At 40.3% G+C, this 16,568-nt stretch overlaps 1 protein-coding gene and 1 pseudogene across 1 annotated transcript; both read left to right on the top strand.

Annotated features, from left to right (window-relative positions):
- The first annotated feature begins 697 nt into the window (after nucleotides 1-697).
- On the top strand, nucleotides 698-3,020 carry LOC121752442 (probable flavin-containing monooxygenase 1). Its single transcript, XM_042147519.1, has 5 exons — nucleotides 698-1,363; nucleotides 1,533-1,761; nucleotides 1,828-1,874; nucleotides 1,963-2,094; nucleotides 2,173-3,020. The coding sequence occupies exons 1-5, from the start codon at nucleotides 935-937 to the stop codon at nucleotides 2,875-2,877; spliced, it is 1,542 nt and encodes a 513-aa protein (XP_042003453.1). The 5' UTR covers nucleotides 698-934; the 3' UTR covers nucleotides 2,878-3,020.
- Nucleotides 3,021-12,646: 9,626 nt separating this feature from the next.
- LOC121751387 lies at nucleotides 12,647-15,307 on the top strand (annotated as a pseudogene).
- The last annotated feature ends 1,261 nt before the right edge of the window (nucleotides 15,308-16,568 follow it).

Below are 16,568 nucleotides of genomic sequence, written 5' to 3' on the forward strand. Positions count from 1 at the left end.
AGAATGATGGAATTGAAGGATTATTTATGTGATTTGAATTTTCAGATGTTATGGACTTATGGTGTTGTTGTTGCGTGTTATTTCTATTATTAGTTATTATGAATGTTATGACTTACTTATGTGATTTGATGTTTTGGTTTTGGATGTTATTATGGATGTCATGACTTGTGTGTTTTGGTGAATTTGTGTGATTTAGAAATTGGAATAGGTTGTGAGATTGTAATAAGGAAAATAAATATGTTTAAATTTTATCTTGAAATCGGATTTTTGGATACTCAAATTTTTGGAGCCAGATTCAGAGTTATAGGCGCTCCGAAAATATTTGTGGTAGATGAAATAACAGATTTTGGATTGGGATACACTTTTTTGGGTCCAATATGCTGATAGCAACTGGAGATATACCAAAATGATTTTACGAGATATATAATAATGACAGACGAATAATATTTTCATATTATTTCATATTTATTGAATGAATGGATGGGATATCCTATCACGTAAGTAGATGTGATCTGCTTGTTGAATTAATAAAATGTATAGTTTGATTTCCTCTTTGAGCAAAAAACTAAGACTTTTCTCCTTTTTCTATTTTATTTCTATCTTTTTTACTTTATTCATCATTTTTTTAAATATTAGTGGAGTATTTCTTTAAATTTATTGTCCAAAAGAAATTTTATCAATTGTTGCAGAAGAGAGGGAGTGAGTATGTCCGATGTCCATTATAGCTGGCAAAATATCTTCACGAGGCTTCCAATTATTATCTACCTAATGCGGTGGTTGATGCATTGCTACAAATTTCGAAATTATTGCGAGATTGTGTGTTGGTGCTGTCTGTCATTTTTTGTTTTGTACTAGCACATTGTAACTTAGATACACGTGTACAACTGTGTAGCTAGATAGATAGATAGGATAGGAAGCTCCATCTCATCCAATAATGGAGAAACGAGTAGCCATCGTGGGCGCCGGAATCAGCGGCCTCCTCGCCTGCAAATACGCGGCCGCGAAGGGCTTCACTCCGGTGGTCTTCGAAGAGCAAGACAGGGTTGGCGGGCTGTGGAATCACACATTGGAGTCCACCACCCTCCAAGTTCCTAAGCAGTTATATGAATTTTCAGACTTCCCATGGCCTTCTTCTGTCAAAGAATTGCTTCCCCACAACACACAACTCACCGAATATCTCCAATCCTACGCCCACAAATTCCAGCTGTTGCAGTTCGTCAAGCTCAATAGCAAAGTAATCGATGTTGACTATGTGGGAGAGTCTGCAGAAGAGATGAATTGCTGGGGTGCAGATGGAAAGGCCTTCGGATCCAACGGGAAATGGATTCTCAGAGTTTCCCACGCCGGAGATGACTCCATCAAGGTATCAAAATATATTCTTTTCCCATCCCCCCAACTCATATTAGTATGATATTTTCCGCTCTTACAGTTTTGTTTCTGGGGCACGGCCTTATATTAATCGAGACATATTTTTAAATTCTCCAATATGAATTGTTTGAACCTCAACAGTGATAAATATATGATGAATGCAGGAGTATGAAGCAGAGTTCTTGGTTCTGTGCATTGGGAGATTCAGCGGGCTTCCAAATATCCCGGAGTTTGATGGGAGCGATGCATTTTCCGGCAAAGTAATGCACTCCATGGATTTTGGCAACATGGAGAATGCTGCTGCTGCTCAATTCATCAAAGGAAAACGTGTCGTCGTTATCGGTTCTGGAAAATCAGCAGTTGACATTGCATATGAATGCGCCAATCTAAATGGTAAGCATTCTGTTTTTGAATTGAAAAAAGGAGTGTTATGAATTTGAGCATATGCTTGATTTGCAGGAAGAGATAATCCTTGCACTATTGTCCAAAGAAGAATCCATTGGATGGTTGGTACTTATATTTTATATAGTATAGTGGTTTCAGTTCTCTTTGTGAGATATTTGTTATGTTTATTTTTGTTTCATTTGCCAACAGGTACCCCACGACGCGCAGCCATGGGGGCTAAGTTTCGGCTTTCTGTGCTTCACTCGCTTCGCTGAGCTCATGGTCCACAAGCCCGGCCAGAGCTTTTTGTTCGCCGTAGCTGCAGTCTTGCTCACTCCGCTGGTAATACTACTATATTTTTCTTACATATATTCAGTTGGAGAAATTTATCACGTTAATCAACTTCTCTTCATGTTTCAGCGATGGCTTGTGAACAAGCTCATCCAAATCTATCTCAAATGGCGACTTCCCATTCAAAAATATGACATGGTTCCAACGGAAAGCTTTGTCGGAGAAGCCTCGTCCTGTCAGATACTCTTCCTGCAGCCTAACTTCTACGAGAGAGTAGAAGACGGCAGCATTCTGATGAAAAAATCGAAAAACTTCACCTTCTGCGAAGAGGGTGTGATCCTCGAGGGAGAAAGTGTCCCGTTGCAAGCAGACGTGGTCATCCTTGCAACGGGATATAAAGGGGAGGAGAAGCTGAAGAACATGTTCGCTTCTCCCACTTATCAAAACTACATATTTGGATCCCCGGACTCCATTGTCCCTCTCTACAGGCAGATGATCCATCCAAGGATCCCACAGCTGGCAGTGATAGGCTACTCGGAGTCGCTGTCGAATATATTCACGTTCGAAATGAGGTGCAAATGGCTGTCGCATTTTCTTGACGGGGGGTTCGCATTGCCAAATACAAGAGATATGGAGGAGGAGATCGAGGGGTGGGAGAAATATATGAAGAGGTATGCAGGAAATGAGAGTTTCAGAAGGTCTTGCATTGGTGGGCTGCCTATTTGGTACAATGATCAAATATGCAGAGACATTGGGTCTACTCCCAAAAGAAAGAATGGCTTCTTTTCTGAGATGTTTCACCCTTATGGCCCTGCCGACTACCACCACCTATAACTATAATATTCTCCACTTAATTGGTACCACACTCTTTTTTTTTATCTATCAAACATGCATTCTCATCAATGCGTACATGTACGTATTTTGAATAATGAAATAAAGTACCAGAAGACAATAAAGGATGATCAAATTGAATTCAATTCTGATGAAGACCTTGTGATGCTTTGATCTGTTTTTGACTTGTTTTGCTCTGAGAGTTTTACAACCTTTGCTTTGAGAATAAGATCAGATAAATATTTTTTGCTAAAAAAGAAAATGACTCGTTTTATGTGAGAATTTTAAAAAAAAATTGACTTGCACAGAGGGATTAGGTTATTTCTCTTATCACTAAAATTTGGATGATCCTCCTTCACATATAAGGCGCGGTTTAATAATCGACAAATAAGTTAGTTAGTGATCCACAAATGTGTTCATCTCTATCGGAGGAGAGTAATTGTTAGATAGGAAATTAGCACTAATCCAAATAGCTATTAGGGAGGAGTAAAAAATACTAATCCTTAGTTAGGACAAGGGGATGTCAGAAAATTAATTAACAATATTGGGCTTCGCTCTATAGGCAGCCACGTTGGTCTGTAAATGGCCGTTAGAATAGCAATATGAGTTGTTTATTAAAATATTCCATCAAAATTGGGCTCTTGAGGGTTGTAACAAGCCCCAACACCCTTTAGGTCTTTACAAAACTCAAAAGATAAACTATACCTCTTCTGTCCCATTAAAACAAGGGCATTTTCAATTTTGGAAAACATCTTCGGTTTGGAACCGTAACTATAACCGCAAAACACTCTCATAGTTTAATTCCGATTTGGCAATTTCCAAAACCGGAACCAGCGATTTTGAATATATGTAATCTTTAATTCTTAATTTGAATATGTGAGTCTAAATTTAAAGGAATATATACTTGTAAACAATGTAAAGTATAAAGATGCTCTCAAAGGTGAAAAATCATTTTAGTGGTTTCTTATCTCTGGGTGACTAGGTGGTGAGTAATACTTCCGAGTTGAAGCAATGGTAATATAATTTGTATGTGTGCATAATGCATTGCTACAAAATTCGAAATCAAGATTGTGTTTGAGTTCCAGTAACAATGATACACGTGTAGAATTGTGTAGATAAGCGCTTCTATCTTATCCAGTAATCAGGCATGGAGTCAGCGGCCACCTCGCCTGCAAATACGCAGCCGCGAAGGGCTTCTCTCCGGTGGTCTTCGAAGAGCAAGACAAGGTTGGCGGACTGTTGAATCACACAGTACTGGAGTCCACCACCCTCCAAGTTCCTAAGCAGTTGTATGAATTTTCCAATGGCCTTCTTCTGTCAATGAATTGCTTCCCCACAATACCCAACTCACCGAATATCTCCAATCCTACGCCCACAAATTCCAACTGTTGCAGTTCATCAAGTTCAATAGCAAAGCCTTTGGATCCAAAGGGAAATGGATTCTCAAAGTCTCCCACTCTGGAGATCACGACTCCATCAAAGTAGTATCATCAAGGGAAAATGTGAAAGTGTGTCCATGCAAACTACTGGAGCTCGGCTTCTGAGCTCGGAAATGAAGCTCGGCTTTGAGTCCGGTTGTGATCGAGTGGTGGAGCCTCGGCAGCTCCGAGAAGAGATCAAGAAATAAAGCTCGGCTTTGAGCTAGCCGAGAAAGGCAGTTCGGTTGATAACCGAGAAAGGCAGTTCGGTTGATAGCCGAGAAATGCAGTTCGGTTGCTAACCAAGAATGGCAGTTCGGTTTTAGCCGAGCAGCGGTTATAACTAACTTTGGGAAATAGAGTTAGTTGGATTTTATTTCTTGATTGCATCTTGTATAAATAGCTCGATAGAGCTCAGTAGTGAGAGACGCAGAACACAGATTACACACACAATTAGAAGAGAATTCTTGCACTAGCTAGCGTTTGCTTAGAGTGATAGATTGTGAGTGTGAAGTTCTTGTATTGAGAGTTCCATCAATAAGATTCCGGTCATCTTCTCCGTGGACGTAGGTGGATTATCACCGAACCACGTTATATCGTTTGCGTGCTTTATTTCCTCGTTCGTGCGTGTGTGAGATCGGCGGTATCACGACCCAACAAGTGGCGCCGTCTGTGGGAAGACTTCCACGATTTGCCGATTGATTGGTTTCTGGGTGAGTTCGTGTCTAGAGGTTCCGTTGTATAAGCTGATCTTGGCGATTGCCCACCGCTCGTTTTGAGAAATGTCTACAGCCAAGTTCGAGGTGGAAAAGTTCACCGGGAGAAACGATTTTGGGCTGTGGAAGCTGAAGATGAAGGCCATCTTGATGCAGCAAGGCCTATGGGATATCTTGAAGAATGAAGGTGACGCTAAAGAAGGCAAACCTGATGCTGATGAAAAGGAGAAGCAAAGGCTTCAAGATATGCAGTATAAGGCTTATAGCACCCTGATCTTGAACCTCACGGACAGGGTGCTAAGGGAAGTTTCCAAGGAGGAGACGGCTGCAGGAGTATGGGGGAAACTTGAGTCATTGTACATGACCAAGTCTCTGGCGAACCGGTTACATTTGAAGCAAAGGCTTCTTGCTTTCAAGTTTTCAGATGGGAAGAGCATTTCTGAACAGCTCGAGGAGTTTGGGAAATGCATAGATGATCTTGAGAATATCGATGAGGTCATTAAAGATGAGGATAAGGCATTGATGTTGCTCAATTCCCTGCCTAAAAGTTATGAGCACTTCAAGGATGCAGTGCTTCTTGGAAGAGAAACCAAGGTCACCTATGAAGAGATTCATTCTGCATTGAAGATGAAGGAATCGCAGAAGGCTAATAACAAACAAACTGATCCAGTAGCTGAGAGTCTGCATGTGAAAAATAATCAGAATAAAAGGGGTTCCAAGAAGAAGTTCCAGAAGAAGGAAGAAGGTGGAGTATGGAAGGAGAAGAGAAGCTGTCACTACTGTAAGAAACCGGGCCATTTAAAGAAGCATTGTTTTGCTTGGAAGAGGAAACAAGAGCAAGAAAAGGCTGGGAACATAGAGACTGCTGATCTGGCTCAGGATGTTGAAGATAATGAAGCTTTGAATATCCACTCAGGGGCCAAGATTGAAGAATGCTGGATCATGGATTCAGGGTGCTCCTTCCACATTTGCTCACACAAATCTTGGTTCCAAGAATTATCAGCTTGGGAAGGATCAGTGATGCTAGGAAATGATCAAGTGTGCAATGTCAAGGGCATTGGGAACATCAGATTGAGGATGAAGGATGGGAGTATGAAGACTCTCACAGAAGTCAGATTCATTCCTCAAATCAAGAGAAATTTAATATCTCTTGGAATGCTAGAGTCAAAAGGGTGCAGATTCAACTCTGGTGATGGGATCCTCACAGTAACAAAAGGCACCAGAATTGTGATGGAGGCCCAGAGAAAGAACAGCCTATACTATTTGCTGGGTGAAACCGTGGTTGATGCTGTGAATCTTGCCCAGACAGAAGACCTGCATCTATGGCATGCCAGGCTTGGACATGTGGGTGAGAAAGGCATAAGAGAGCTGGCTAAACAAGGAGTGATGAAGTTAAGTGCATCAGACAGCCTAAAGAAATGTGAATCTTGCATTCTAGGAAAGGCAAAGAAGCTGCCATTTTCTGGTGGGAAACACACTTCATCAGCCCCATTTGTGTATGCCCACAGTGACTTGTGGGGGCCATCCCAAACTGAATCCATAGGTGGAGGTAAGTATTTCATCTCCATCATAGATGATTACTCAAGAAAAGTGTGGATTTACATTCTAAGAGAGAAGTCCCAAGCTTTTGAAAAATTTAGAGAATGGCATGCTAGATATGAGAATGAAAAGGGCTCAGTGCTTAAATATCTAAGGACTGATAATGGCATGGAGTTTCTGTCTGCGGAGTTTGATAGTTTCTGTAAGGTGAAAGGGATAAGAAGGCATAGGACCGTGCCAAGAAATCCTCAACAGAACGGGCTGGCAGAAAGAATGAATAGGACATTGCTAGAAAGGGTGAGGTGCATGCTATTCTACTCTGGAATGCCAAAGAGATTCTGGGCAGAGGCTGTCTCTACTGCAGCTAATCTGATCAATAAGTGTCCATCATCTGCTATATCCAATGAGACCCCAGATCAAAGATGGTATGGAAGCCTAGGTGATTACTCAGCCTTGAAGGTGTTTGGGTGTGCTGCTTATGCACACATTAAGCAGAGTAAATTGGAGCCAAGGGCAAAGAAATGTGTGTTGTTGGGATACCAAGATGGGGTAAAAGGATACAGATTGTGGAATTTGGATAGAGAAGGCAGAAATATCATTGTGAGCAGAGATGTGACATTCAATGAAGAGGAGATGCCATTTAAAGATGATGGGAAGCCCTCTGGTGGTGGCAGTAGCTCTGAAATGCAAAACCTTGAGTTTGGTGGAGAATCTGCTGGAACAGACACTGATGAGGATGTTGTGATCACAGGAAATCAAGAAGAAGGTGGAGCAACTAGCTCTCAACATACTCAGAACACAGGTGAGCAGGAGTCACCAGTGCAGCAAGCTGCTGCAGCTCAAGGGGCCAGAAGAAATCCAAGAAGAAATGCAGGCCTACCTAGCAGATTCTCAGATTATGACATGAGCTTCTTTGCTCTATGTGTAGCAGAAGTACTCATGTTTTCAGAACCCTCAACCTATGAAGAAGCCATGAGTTGCAAGGAAAGTCAGAAATGGATCAAGGCCATGGAAGAAGAAATAGAGTCCTTGCTGAAAAATGGGACTTGGATTTTGGTGACTGATCCAGGGACTCAGAAGCTGATCAGTTGCAAATGGCTGTTTAAGAAGAAAGTAGAGGTGGGGGAAGTTGAAAGCATACGGTTTAAGGCAAGGCTGGTTGCTAGAGGATTCACACAAGTAGAGGGTATTGACTACACAGAGGTGTTCTCTCCAGTGGTGAAGCACACTTCCATTCGGATCTTATTGGCCATGACTGCTCATTTCAACTGGGAGCTGCATCAACTTGATGTGAAGACAGCATTTTTGCATGGAGATCTAGAGGAAACGATCTATATGATGCAGCCTAAGGGTTTTGAGAAGCCGGGAGAAGAAAAGAAAGTTTGCTTGTTAAAGAAAAGCCTATATGGGCTCAAGCAAAGCAGCCGGCAGTGGAACAAGAAGTTTCATGAGCAGATGGAATTGATGGCATTTGAGAGATCCAGTTTTGATAGCTGCGTGTATGTCAAGAGAAGTGGAAATCTAATACTGGCCTATCTACTGCTGTATGTGGATGATATTCTGCTGGCAGGATCAAGCAAGAGTGAGCTGCTGTCTGTCAAGGAGGAGTTGAAGCAGAGATTTGATATGAAAGATCTTGGGGAAGCCAAGAGAATCTTGGGTATGGATATTGTCAGGAACAGAAAGAAGAAAGAACTGAAATTGGTTCAGGCTGATTATATCAGAAAGGTGGTAGAAAAATACCAGGTAAGGAGTGAAAAGTCAGTATCCACTCCATTGGCTAGCTGCTTCAAACTCAGTAAAGAACAGATGCCAAAGACAGCTGAAGATAGAGAAGAGATGAGCAGGATACCCTATGCAAATATAGTGGGAAGTGTGATGTACTTGATGATATGTACAAGGCCGGATGTGGCTCATGCCATAAGCGTTGCAAGCAGATATATGGCTGATCCAGGTAGGGATCACTGGGCAGCACTAAAGTGGATTCTGAAATATCTGAAAGGGTCTGTCATGGTTGGCTTGAAGTTTGGTGGTGGAGTTTGGTCTGAGGAGAGGGAAGTCCTAGAAGGATTCTGTGACTCGGATTATGCGGCTAACTTAGACAACAGAAAGTCTCAGAGTGGTTACATCTTCACACTATATGGCACAGCAATCAGCTGGAAATCAAATTTGCAGTCTGTGGTTGCACTGTCCACAACCGAAGCTGAGTATATTTCTCTGACTGAGGCTGCAAAGGAAGGAAAATGGTTGCAAGGAATCTTGGAAGATTTAGGAATGAAGCTGGGAGCAGTGAAGATTAACTGTGACAGCAACTCGGCTATATGTTTAGCAAAACATCAAATGTTCCATGAGAGGTCGAAGCATATAGATGTGAGGAGACACTTCATCAGAGATGAGATTCAAAGTGGAAAGATCAATGTGGTGAAAGTTCCTACCGAAGAAAATGCATCAGACATGTTGACAAAATCTCTGCCAACTTCGAAATTCAAACATTGTTTGAAGTTGGTTGAGATTGTGGAGTGTTGAAGCTTGTAACAAGGATTGAGAAGGGAATCCAGATATTGATGGAGTTTTGCAAGGACAAGGTGGAGATTTGTGAAAGTGTGTCCATGCAAACTACTGGAGCTCGGCTTCTGAGCTCGGAAATGAAGCTCGGCTTTGAGTCCGGTTGTGATCGAGTGGTGGAGCCTCGGCAGCTCCGAGAAGAGATCAAGAAATAAAGCTCGGCTTTGAGCTAGCCGAGAAAGGCAGTTCGGTTGATAACCGAGAAAGGCAGTTCGGTTGATAGCCGAGAAATGCAGTTCGGTTGCTAACCAAGAATGGCAGTTCGGTTTTAGCCGAGCAGCGGTTATAACTAACTTTGGGAAATAGAGTTAGTTGGATTTTATTTCTTGATTGCATCTTGTATAAATAGCTCGATAGAGCTCAGTAGTGAGAGACGCAGAACACAGATTACACACACAATTAGAAGAGAATTCTTGCACTAGCTAGCGTTTGCTTAGAGTGATAGATTGTGAGTGTGAAGTTCTTGTATTGAGAGTTCCATCAATAAGATTCCGGTCATCTTCTCCGTGGACGTAGGTGGATTATCACCGAACCACGTTATATCGTTTGCGTGCTTTATTTCCTCGTTCGTGCGTGTGTGAGATCGGCGGTATCACGACCCAACAGAAAACGTGTCGTCGTTATCGGTTCTGGAAAATCAGCAGTTGACATTGCATACGAGTGTGCCAATCTAAATGGTAAGCATTCTATTTTCGATTTAAAAAAAGGAGTGTTCTGAATTTGAGCATATGCTTGATTTGAAGGAAGAGATAATCCTTGCACAATGGTCCAAAGAAGAATCCATTGGATGATACCCCACGACGCCCAGCCATGGGGGCAAAGCTTCAGCTTTTTGTTCTCCGCCGCCACAATCTTGCTCACTCCTCTATATATTATAAGGCCTTTTAAGGAGACAGAGTGACTCATTTGTCAACTTTTTCCCCTGTTTTAGCGATGGGTTGTGAACAAGCTGGTGGAAATCTATCTTAAATGGCGACTTCCCATTCAAAAATATGGCATGCTTCCAACGGAAAACTTCATCGCACAAGCCTCGTCTTGTCAGATACACTTCCTGCACCCCAACTTGTACGACAGAGTAGAAGACGGCAGCATTCTGATGAAAAAAAAAAAAAACTTGAGCTTCTGCTAAGAGGGGGAAGCTCTCTCCCGTTGCAAGCAAACGTGGTCATGTTTGCAACGGGATATAAAGGCAAGGAGAAGCTGAAGAACATGTTCGCTTCTCCCACTCATCAAAACTACATATTTGGATCTCCAAACTCGATTATCCCTATCTACGGACAGATGATCCATCCAAGAGCTGGCAGTGATAGGCTACACAGACACAGTCGCTGTCGTGTTTATTCACATTTGAAATGAGGTGCAAATGGCTGTCGCATTTTCTGGATGGGGAGTTCGGGTTGCCGAGCATGGGAGGGATGGAGAAGGAGATCGAAGGGTGGGGGAAATACATGGAGAGGTATGCGGTGCCTATTTGGTACAATGATCTATTATGTAGAGACATTGGGTGTGCTCCCAAAACAAAGAATGCTTCGTTTCAGAGCTGTTTCAGCACTGCCGACTACAATCACCTATCACTATAATCTCCTCCACTCAATTTACTTATTCCTACTCATGATTCATTCTTTTTTATATTTTGGTCCCTATAAATGCTACATTTCACTTTTACAATTTTTTTGTGCGGATCATATATGAAACATGTACTAGGATTGGAGGGAGTATATCTGTGATTAATAATTGATTTTGTGATTAAGCGTCACTGAAAATTTGGGTGATCCGGCTTCAAGTATAACGTGCGCTTTAATAATCGATAAATAATTAGTTATTGATCAACAAATTACAAATGTGTTCATTTTATCGGAGGTGATCCACAAATCAATCAAAGGGGATGGCAAAAATAACGTGATTAACAATATTCGGCTTCGCTCGTAAAGATTTGTTTATTAAAATTCAACCATCAAACAATAATATAAATTGGGCTAGTAAAGGGCTGTACCAAAACTCAATTAAGAAGCTAGAGTTGGAAATGTCGTGACTCGTGAGTTGGAAAGCCCAACACGGCGCGGATGCTCAACGGCGCCTCTTGGGTGGTTCTGGATGAGTACTCGCGTAATTGATTTTGTTTTTTTCTGCAAATTTTCCATATATTTTCATATTTCCATGCATAAAAATTCATTAATTACAATTTTCCATATTTATATGCATTAATTTTCCATTTATTTCTATATTTTTATTTTGTTTCCATATTTTGAAATATATGGAATTTTCCACTTATTTTCCATATTTCAATGCATGAATTTTCCATATAGTTTCATATTTTGAAATATATGGAATTTTCCACTTATTTTTCATATTTCCATGCATGAATTTTCCATATTTCCATGATGAAAATCGACTCATGGTAAGCGCTTTGATAAACAAATAAACTTATAAAACCCAATTTCCTTTTTCTTTTGTTTTAGAGTTTTAACTTTGACTAATGGGATTTTATTTTGATGATTCTCTACGTTATTCTTGCTTTTATGTTACTATTTATCCACTCTAACTATTTATTACAATTTTTTTAAACGAGTGTAAAAAAAAAGTCAATCCAATATCTTGAGACGGAGGAAGTATAAAGTATCTCCTATGCGTCATATACTCATACAGGATTATAATACTCCTATGAGTTATATATGTAAATTTATTTTTAATATATAGTATGGGAACTTCAAAACTACTATTACCATAAACTGGAATTATATATTAGTATTAAATAAAATGTCTAATTAGTTAGTATGACGTGGATCTACTTCCATTTACTCTGTCATACATGGATATACCTAAAGCACTGAATTTTTATTCCTTATGGAAGATGAAAATGTCTATTGTTCCATAATTTTTCCACAGTCCCCTTCTCAAGTTTTTATTTTTTATATTTTATTTTTAATATCGTGGAAGATGGAAATGTCTATTGTTGTTGTGACATAATAGAACAATTGTGTAATCGAGACAAACAGAACCATAAAGAGACACATAATTTACGTAGTTCGCCAATTGGCTACATTCACAAGCAGGAACGGAGAACAGATTTTATTCAAATTGTTTTCAGATTATGGTTACGGATTTCAGATCTCATAGCTACAGATTACAGAATTACATAGCTACAGATTTCAGATCTCATAGCTACAGATTATAGAATTACATAGCTACAGATTTCAGATTGGATCTCAGATCACAGAATTATGTGTCATACTCCCATATAAATAGGCACACATGAGATCCTATCACAATTCGAAAACATAATCATATCTCAATTAGGAAACAGATTTATGGCATGCTAACAATTGTTCTGTAATATTTCCATGGCCAGTACTCCATATCGGAAGATGAAAATGTCTATTGTTTCGTAATTACTATTCCACAGTCCCCACGTTTTGTCTTTGTTTGTCTTAATAGCATCATGGGAGATGGAAACGGGAGTAGTATTTAAGGCTTTAGTGCTCAAGTAAAGGATTATTATAGATGAACTTATAGGTAGTCGATAAATCGTGCACTTGTTTGAGGCTGCATTATCCTTCACTCAAACCAACCATTATTATCCATGGACAAAAGGGTTGCCATCGTCGGCGCCGGCATCAGCGGCCTCCTGGCCTGCAAATACGCGGCCGCCAGAGGCTTCACACCCGCCGTTTTCGAAGCGCAGGATCACGTCGGCGGTGTGTGGAACCATACCATTGAGTCCACCAGGCTGCAGAATGCGAGGCCCACCTTCGAGTTCTCTGATTTCCCATGGCCTTCTTCCGTTGAAGACATGTTCCCCACAAACTTTCAAGTTTTGGACTACCTCCAATCATATGCTCACCATTTTGGATTGTTACCGTACATAAAATTCAACTCCAAAGTGATCAGCATTGATTACGTGGGGGACCGGATTCGTTCCTGGGACTTGTGGGGTAAAGCTTTTGGATGTCAAGGAAATTGGATTCTCAAAGTTATCCACACCAAAGATAACTTCACTAAGGTAATTCTTTATTTCTTTAAGTCTTTGTTGTTGTTGTTGTTGTTCTGTGTTGAGCTAATTATGAATTGATTTGATTAGGAGTATGAAGCTGAATTTGTGATAATATGCACTGGCTGGGAGATTCAGTGGTTTCCCAAATATTCCAAAGTTTGGAGCTGGATTTGGGGCAGAGATATTTTCAGGCAAAGTGTTGCATTCAATGGACTGATTTCATCAGGGGAAAACGAGTGGCGATTATAGGCTCAAGCAAATCAGCAACCGACATTGCGCTCGAATGCGCCAATGCAAATGCTAACCATATTTATTACTACTGCATTTCAGAATTTGTATTATAGGAGTAACATTCAAATTTAACTCCACTCTAATGAAAATTAATTGGTAACTGAAAACTAATCAAGATTTATTTGATATTTACTTTCAATTGATGCTTTTATTAATGAAGCTTAATATATTTAATGATATCATACAAAATCATAACATTATAAAAAAAATTGAGAGTAGAACCATATTTAATACTCTATCGGTCCCTAAAAATAGAAATTCTTTATTTTTTGGTTCATCCTCTAAAAATAGAAACTTTTATTTTTAGAATATTTCTATCTTTCTAATAAAGTAGAACTCATTTTCTACTAACACACTTTTCTTTTTCTCTTACTTTATCAATTTTGCATTAAAATTTATGTCATTTCAAATATTTTTATTTTTAGAGAACAGATGGATTATACTAAAGTCTAAAGATAACCAAACCATACATTCAAAGCCATCTATCTGTGGGTCTTCGTGTGTGGTGTGCGTGCTCATACGTGTGTAGTACACCTTCAAATATGTGAAACGTGATGAATTTTGAAATACTACCACACTTCCTTGGTCCCATATTTTCTAAATTTGTACTGACCCAAATAAATCTCCTATCTCATTTTTCACTTTTATTACTTTTTTAAATAAATGAACGCATTTTACTCACAGTAATATACTAAAAGTATAGCCCATAAATTATTTTGGTGTTAGAGTTTTCAATTGCAAATTTAAACCTCTAATCGATCCATGGTACAAAACACACCCTTAGTCCCGATCATATTTGTTAATCAGGGCCCGAAAATCCTTGCACGATGATCCAAAGAACAGTGCATTGGGCACTCCCGGATGTATATCCATGGGGTGTCCACTACGGTTACATCTTCGCGACGCGCTTTATGGAGCTCATGGTCCATAAACCAGGCCAAGGACTGCTCTCTACCGTCTTAGCCACCTCACTTACACCCTTGGTAATTAATCTAATCCAAATTCAAATTCAAATATGGATGATTTGTACTAAATGTTATTGGGATGACTTAGCGATGGGCGATGTCCAAGTTCGTGGAGAGCTACGTAAGATGGAAGCTTCCCTTGAAGAAGTACGGAATGATTCCTAAAGAGAGCTTTCTCCGAGAAATCTCGTCTTGCCAGATCTACATGCTCCCTGAAACATTCTACGACAAGGTCGAAAACGGAAGCCTTGCCCTGAAAACATCGCAGAATGTCAGCTTCTGCGAAGACGGCCTCATCATCGATGGAGAACATCGTGTAAAAGCAGATATAGTAATATTTGCCACGGGATACAAAGGCGACGAGAAGCTCAAGAACATCTTCGCCTCTCCAACTTTCCAAAACTACATCCTAGAGACTCCAACCTCCACCATCCGTCTCTACAGGTACATTAGTATGATAATGTCCACTTTGGGCTAAGCCCTCAAGATTTTGTTTTTGGGACAGTTTCCCAAAAGACCTCGTACTAATGGAGTTGTTATATTGCAGACAGATAATTCATCCTAGAATTCCGCAGCTGGCGGTGATAGGCTACTCGGAATCGCTCTCGAATCTGTATACGTAAGAGATGAGGTGCAAATGGGTGGCGCAGCTTCTTGATGAGGCGGTGGAGTTGCCGAGCATCAAGGAGATGGAGAAGGACATCGAGAAGTGGGAGAAGTACATGAAGACGTACTCCGGTAACGGGAAATACAGAAGCAGTTGTGTTGCTGGATTGCACATATGGTATAATGATCAAATATGTAGAGACATTGGTATTAATCCCAGAAGAAAGAATGGGTTTTTTGCAGATATGTTTCAGCCTTATGGTCCACAGGATTATAATTGAGGTGGTGACTGGTGAGAGTATAGGGAGTTTTAAGTCTAAGGTAAGGTGTGTATTGTGTTTGTGAGTCTTAATTGTGTAAATTTTAGTAGTACTTTGTTTTCTCAGTTCGAGGCTCACTAATGTAGCTGGTTCATGAATTGGATTTTACTAAGTTATTATGTTGTTTTCAGTGATAGTTGCTGAGGTCAATTGTAATTTGTAATAACTCGATGATATTTACAGTTAATTGGGCTAAGAGCATCAGCAATGACGCCCGTCCCGGCGGAATTCCGACCGGCGTGCCGGAAGTCCACGTTGGACGTCCGCTATTGTGCAAGGGAGGCATGGATACGGACATCTGCTGCGGACACTGGAGTTCCGCGGATATCCGTCGCGACGTCCGTGCGGACATCCGCCATTGCGTTGACTCCCACGGACGTCCCGATTATTGCATTAATTTTTTTTATTGTGGGAAGCCCGTCGGGATGTCCTTGGGGATGTCCGCCACTGTGAGTGTGATGTCCGTATGACGTGGCCTCCGCAGTGGGATATCCGTATGACGTGACAGGAGATGTTTTTGGGATGTCCGCGGGGATGTCCGCCGGACGTCCGCACCACTGCTAATGCTCTAAATTAGCTCTTGGACTTCATAAAGCCAATCTAATTAGTAGTTGAATTTTAGTTGGTCAAGCCCAATAGTACTCTCAAAATCATCCTCACCAATATTTATGTCACCAATCTTAGATTGTTTTCTCAGTTCGAGGCCCACAAATGTATGTGGTTCATTGAATTGGATTACTATGTTTTCGTGTTCTTCTATTGAAAGTGTCTAATTAAGTTGGAGACAACGTTTGCCCATGTGTATAAAAAAAGTCATCTGCTACATCAAAAGAAATGACGGAATTCTTGCCAAAAAAAATCATTTTTCGTGATATATTCTTTAGATTTGGAAAAGTGTGAGATAAACCAATGCTAATTTTCCCTAATCTTTCTGATAATTATAACAAGGATCCTTTGCAATTATCAAGTAGTAGTATACATTAAAATACACAATCAAACATGAAAAATTACTTTTGTTCGATCAGAGGAACTTCTATAGGAGCTTTACCCCACCCCTTAAATTATTGACATCAAACTGGAACATTTGTGGAGCTCTTTCAAACCTTATCTTCATCCATTTGTTGTTAACTTGTTGCTCTATATCCTTGTTAAGTAGTGGAATATGATATCACTAAAAGAGATTAACATATCATTAGTTAGTTATCTTGTCTTAATTAATATGCAATTCAATAATCACACAACAAATGGTAGTGCAAAAAGAACTACATAAAATGTTGTATTTT

This window comes from Salvia splendens, chromosome 10 (assembly GCF_004379255.2).
Source record: "Salvia splendens isolate huo1 chromosome 10, SspV2, whole genome shotgun sequence".
Taxonomy (NCBI): Eukaryota; Viridiplantae; Streptophyta; class Magnoliopsida; order Lamiales; family Lamiaceae; genus Salvia; species Salvia splendens.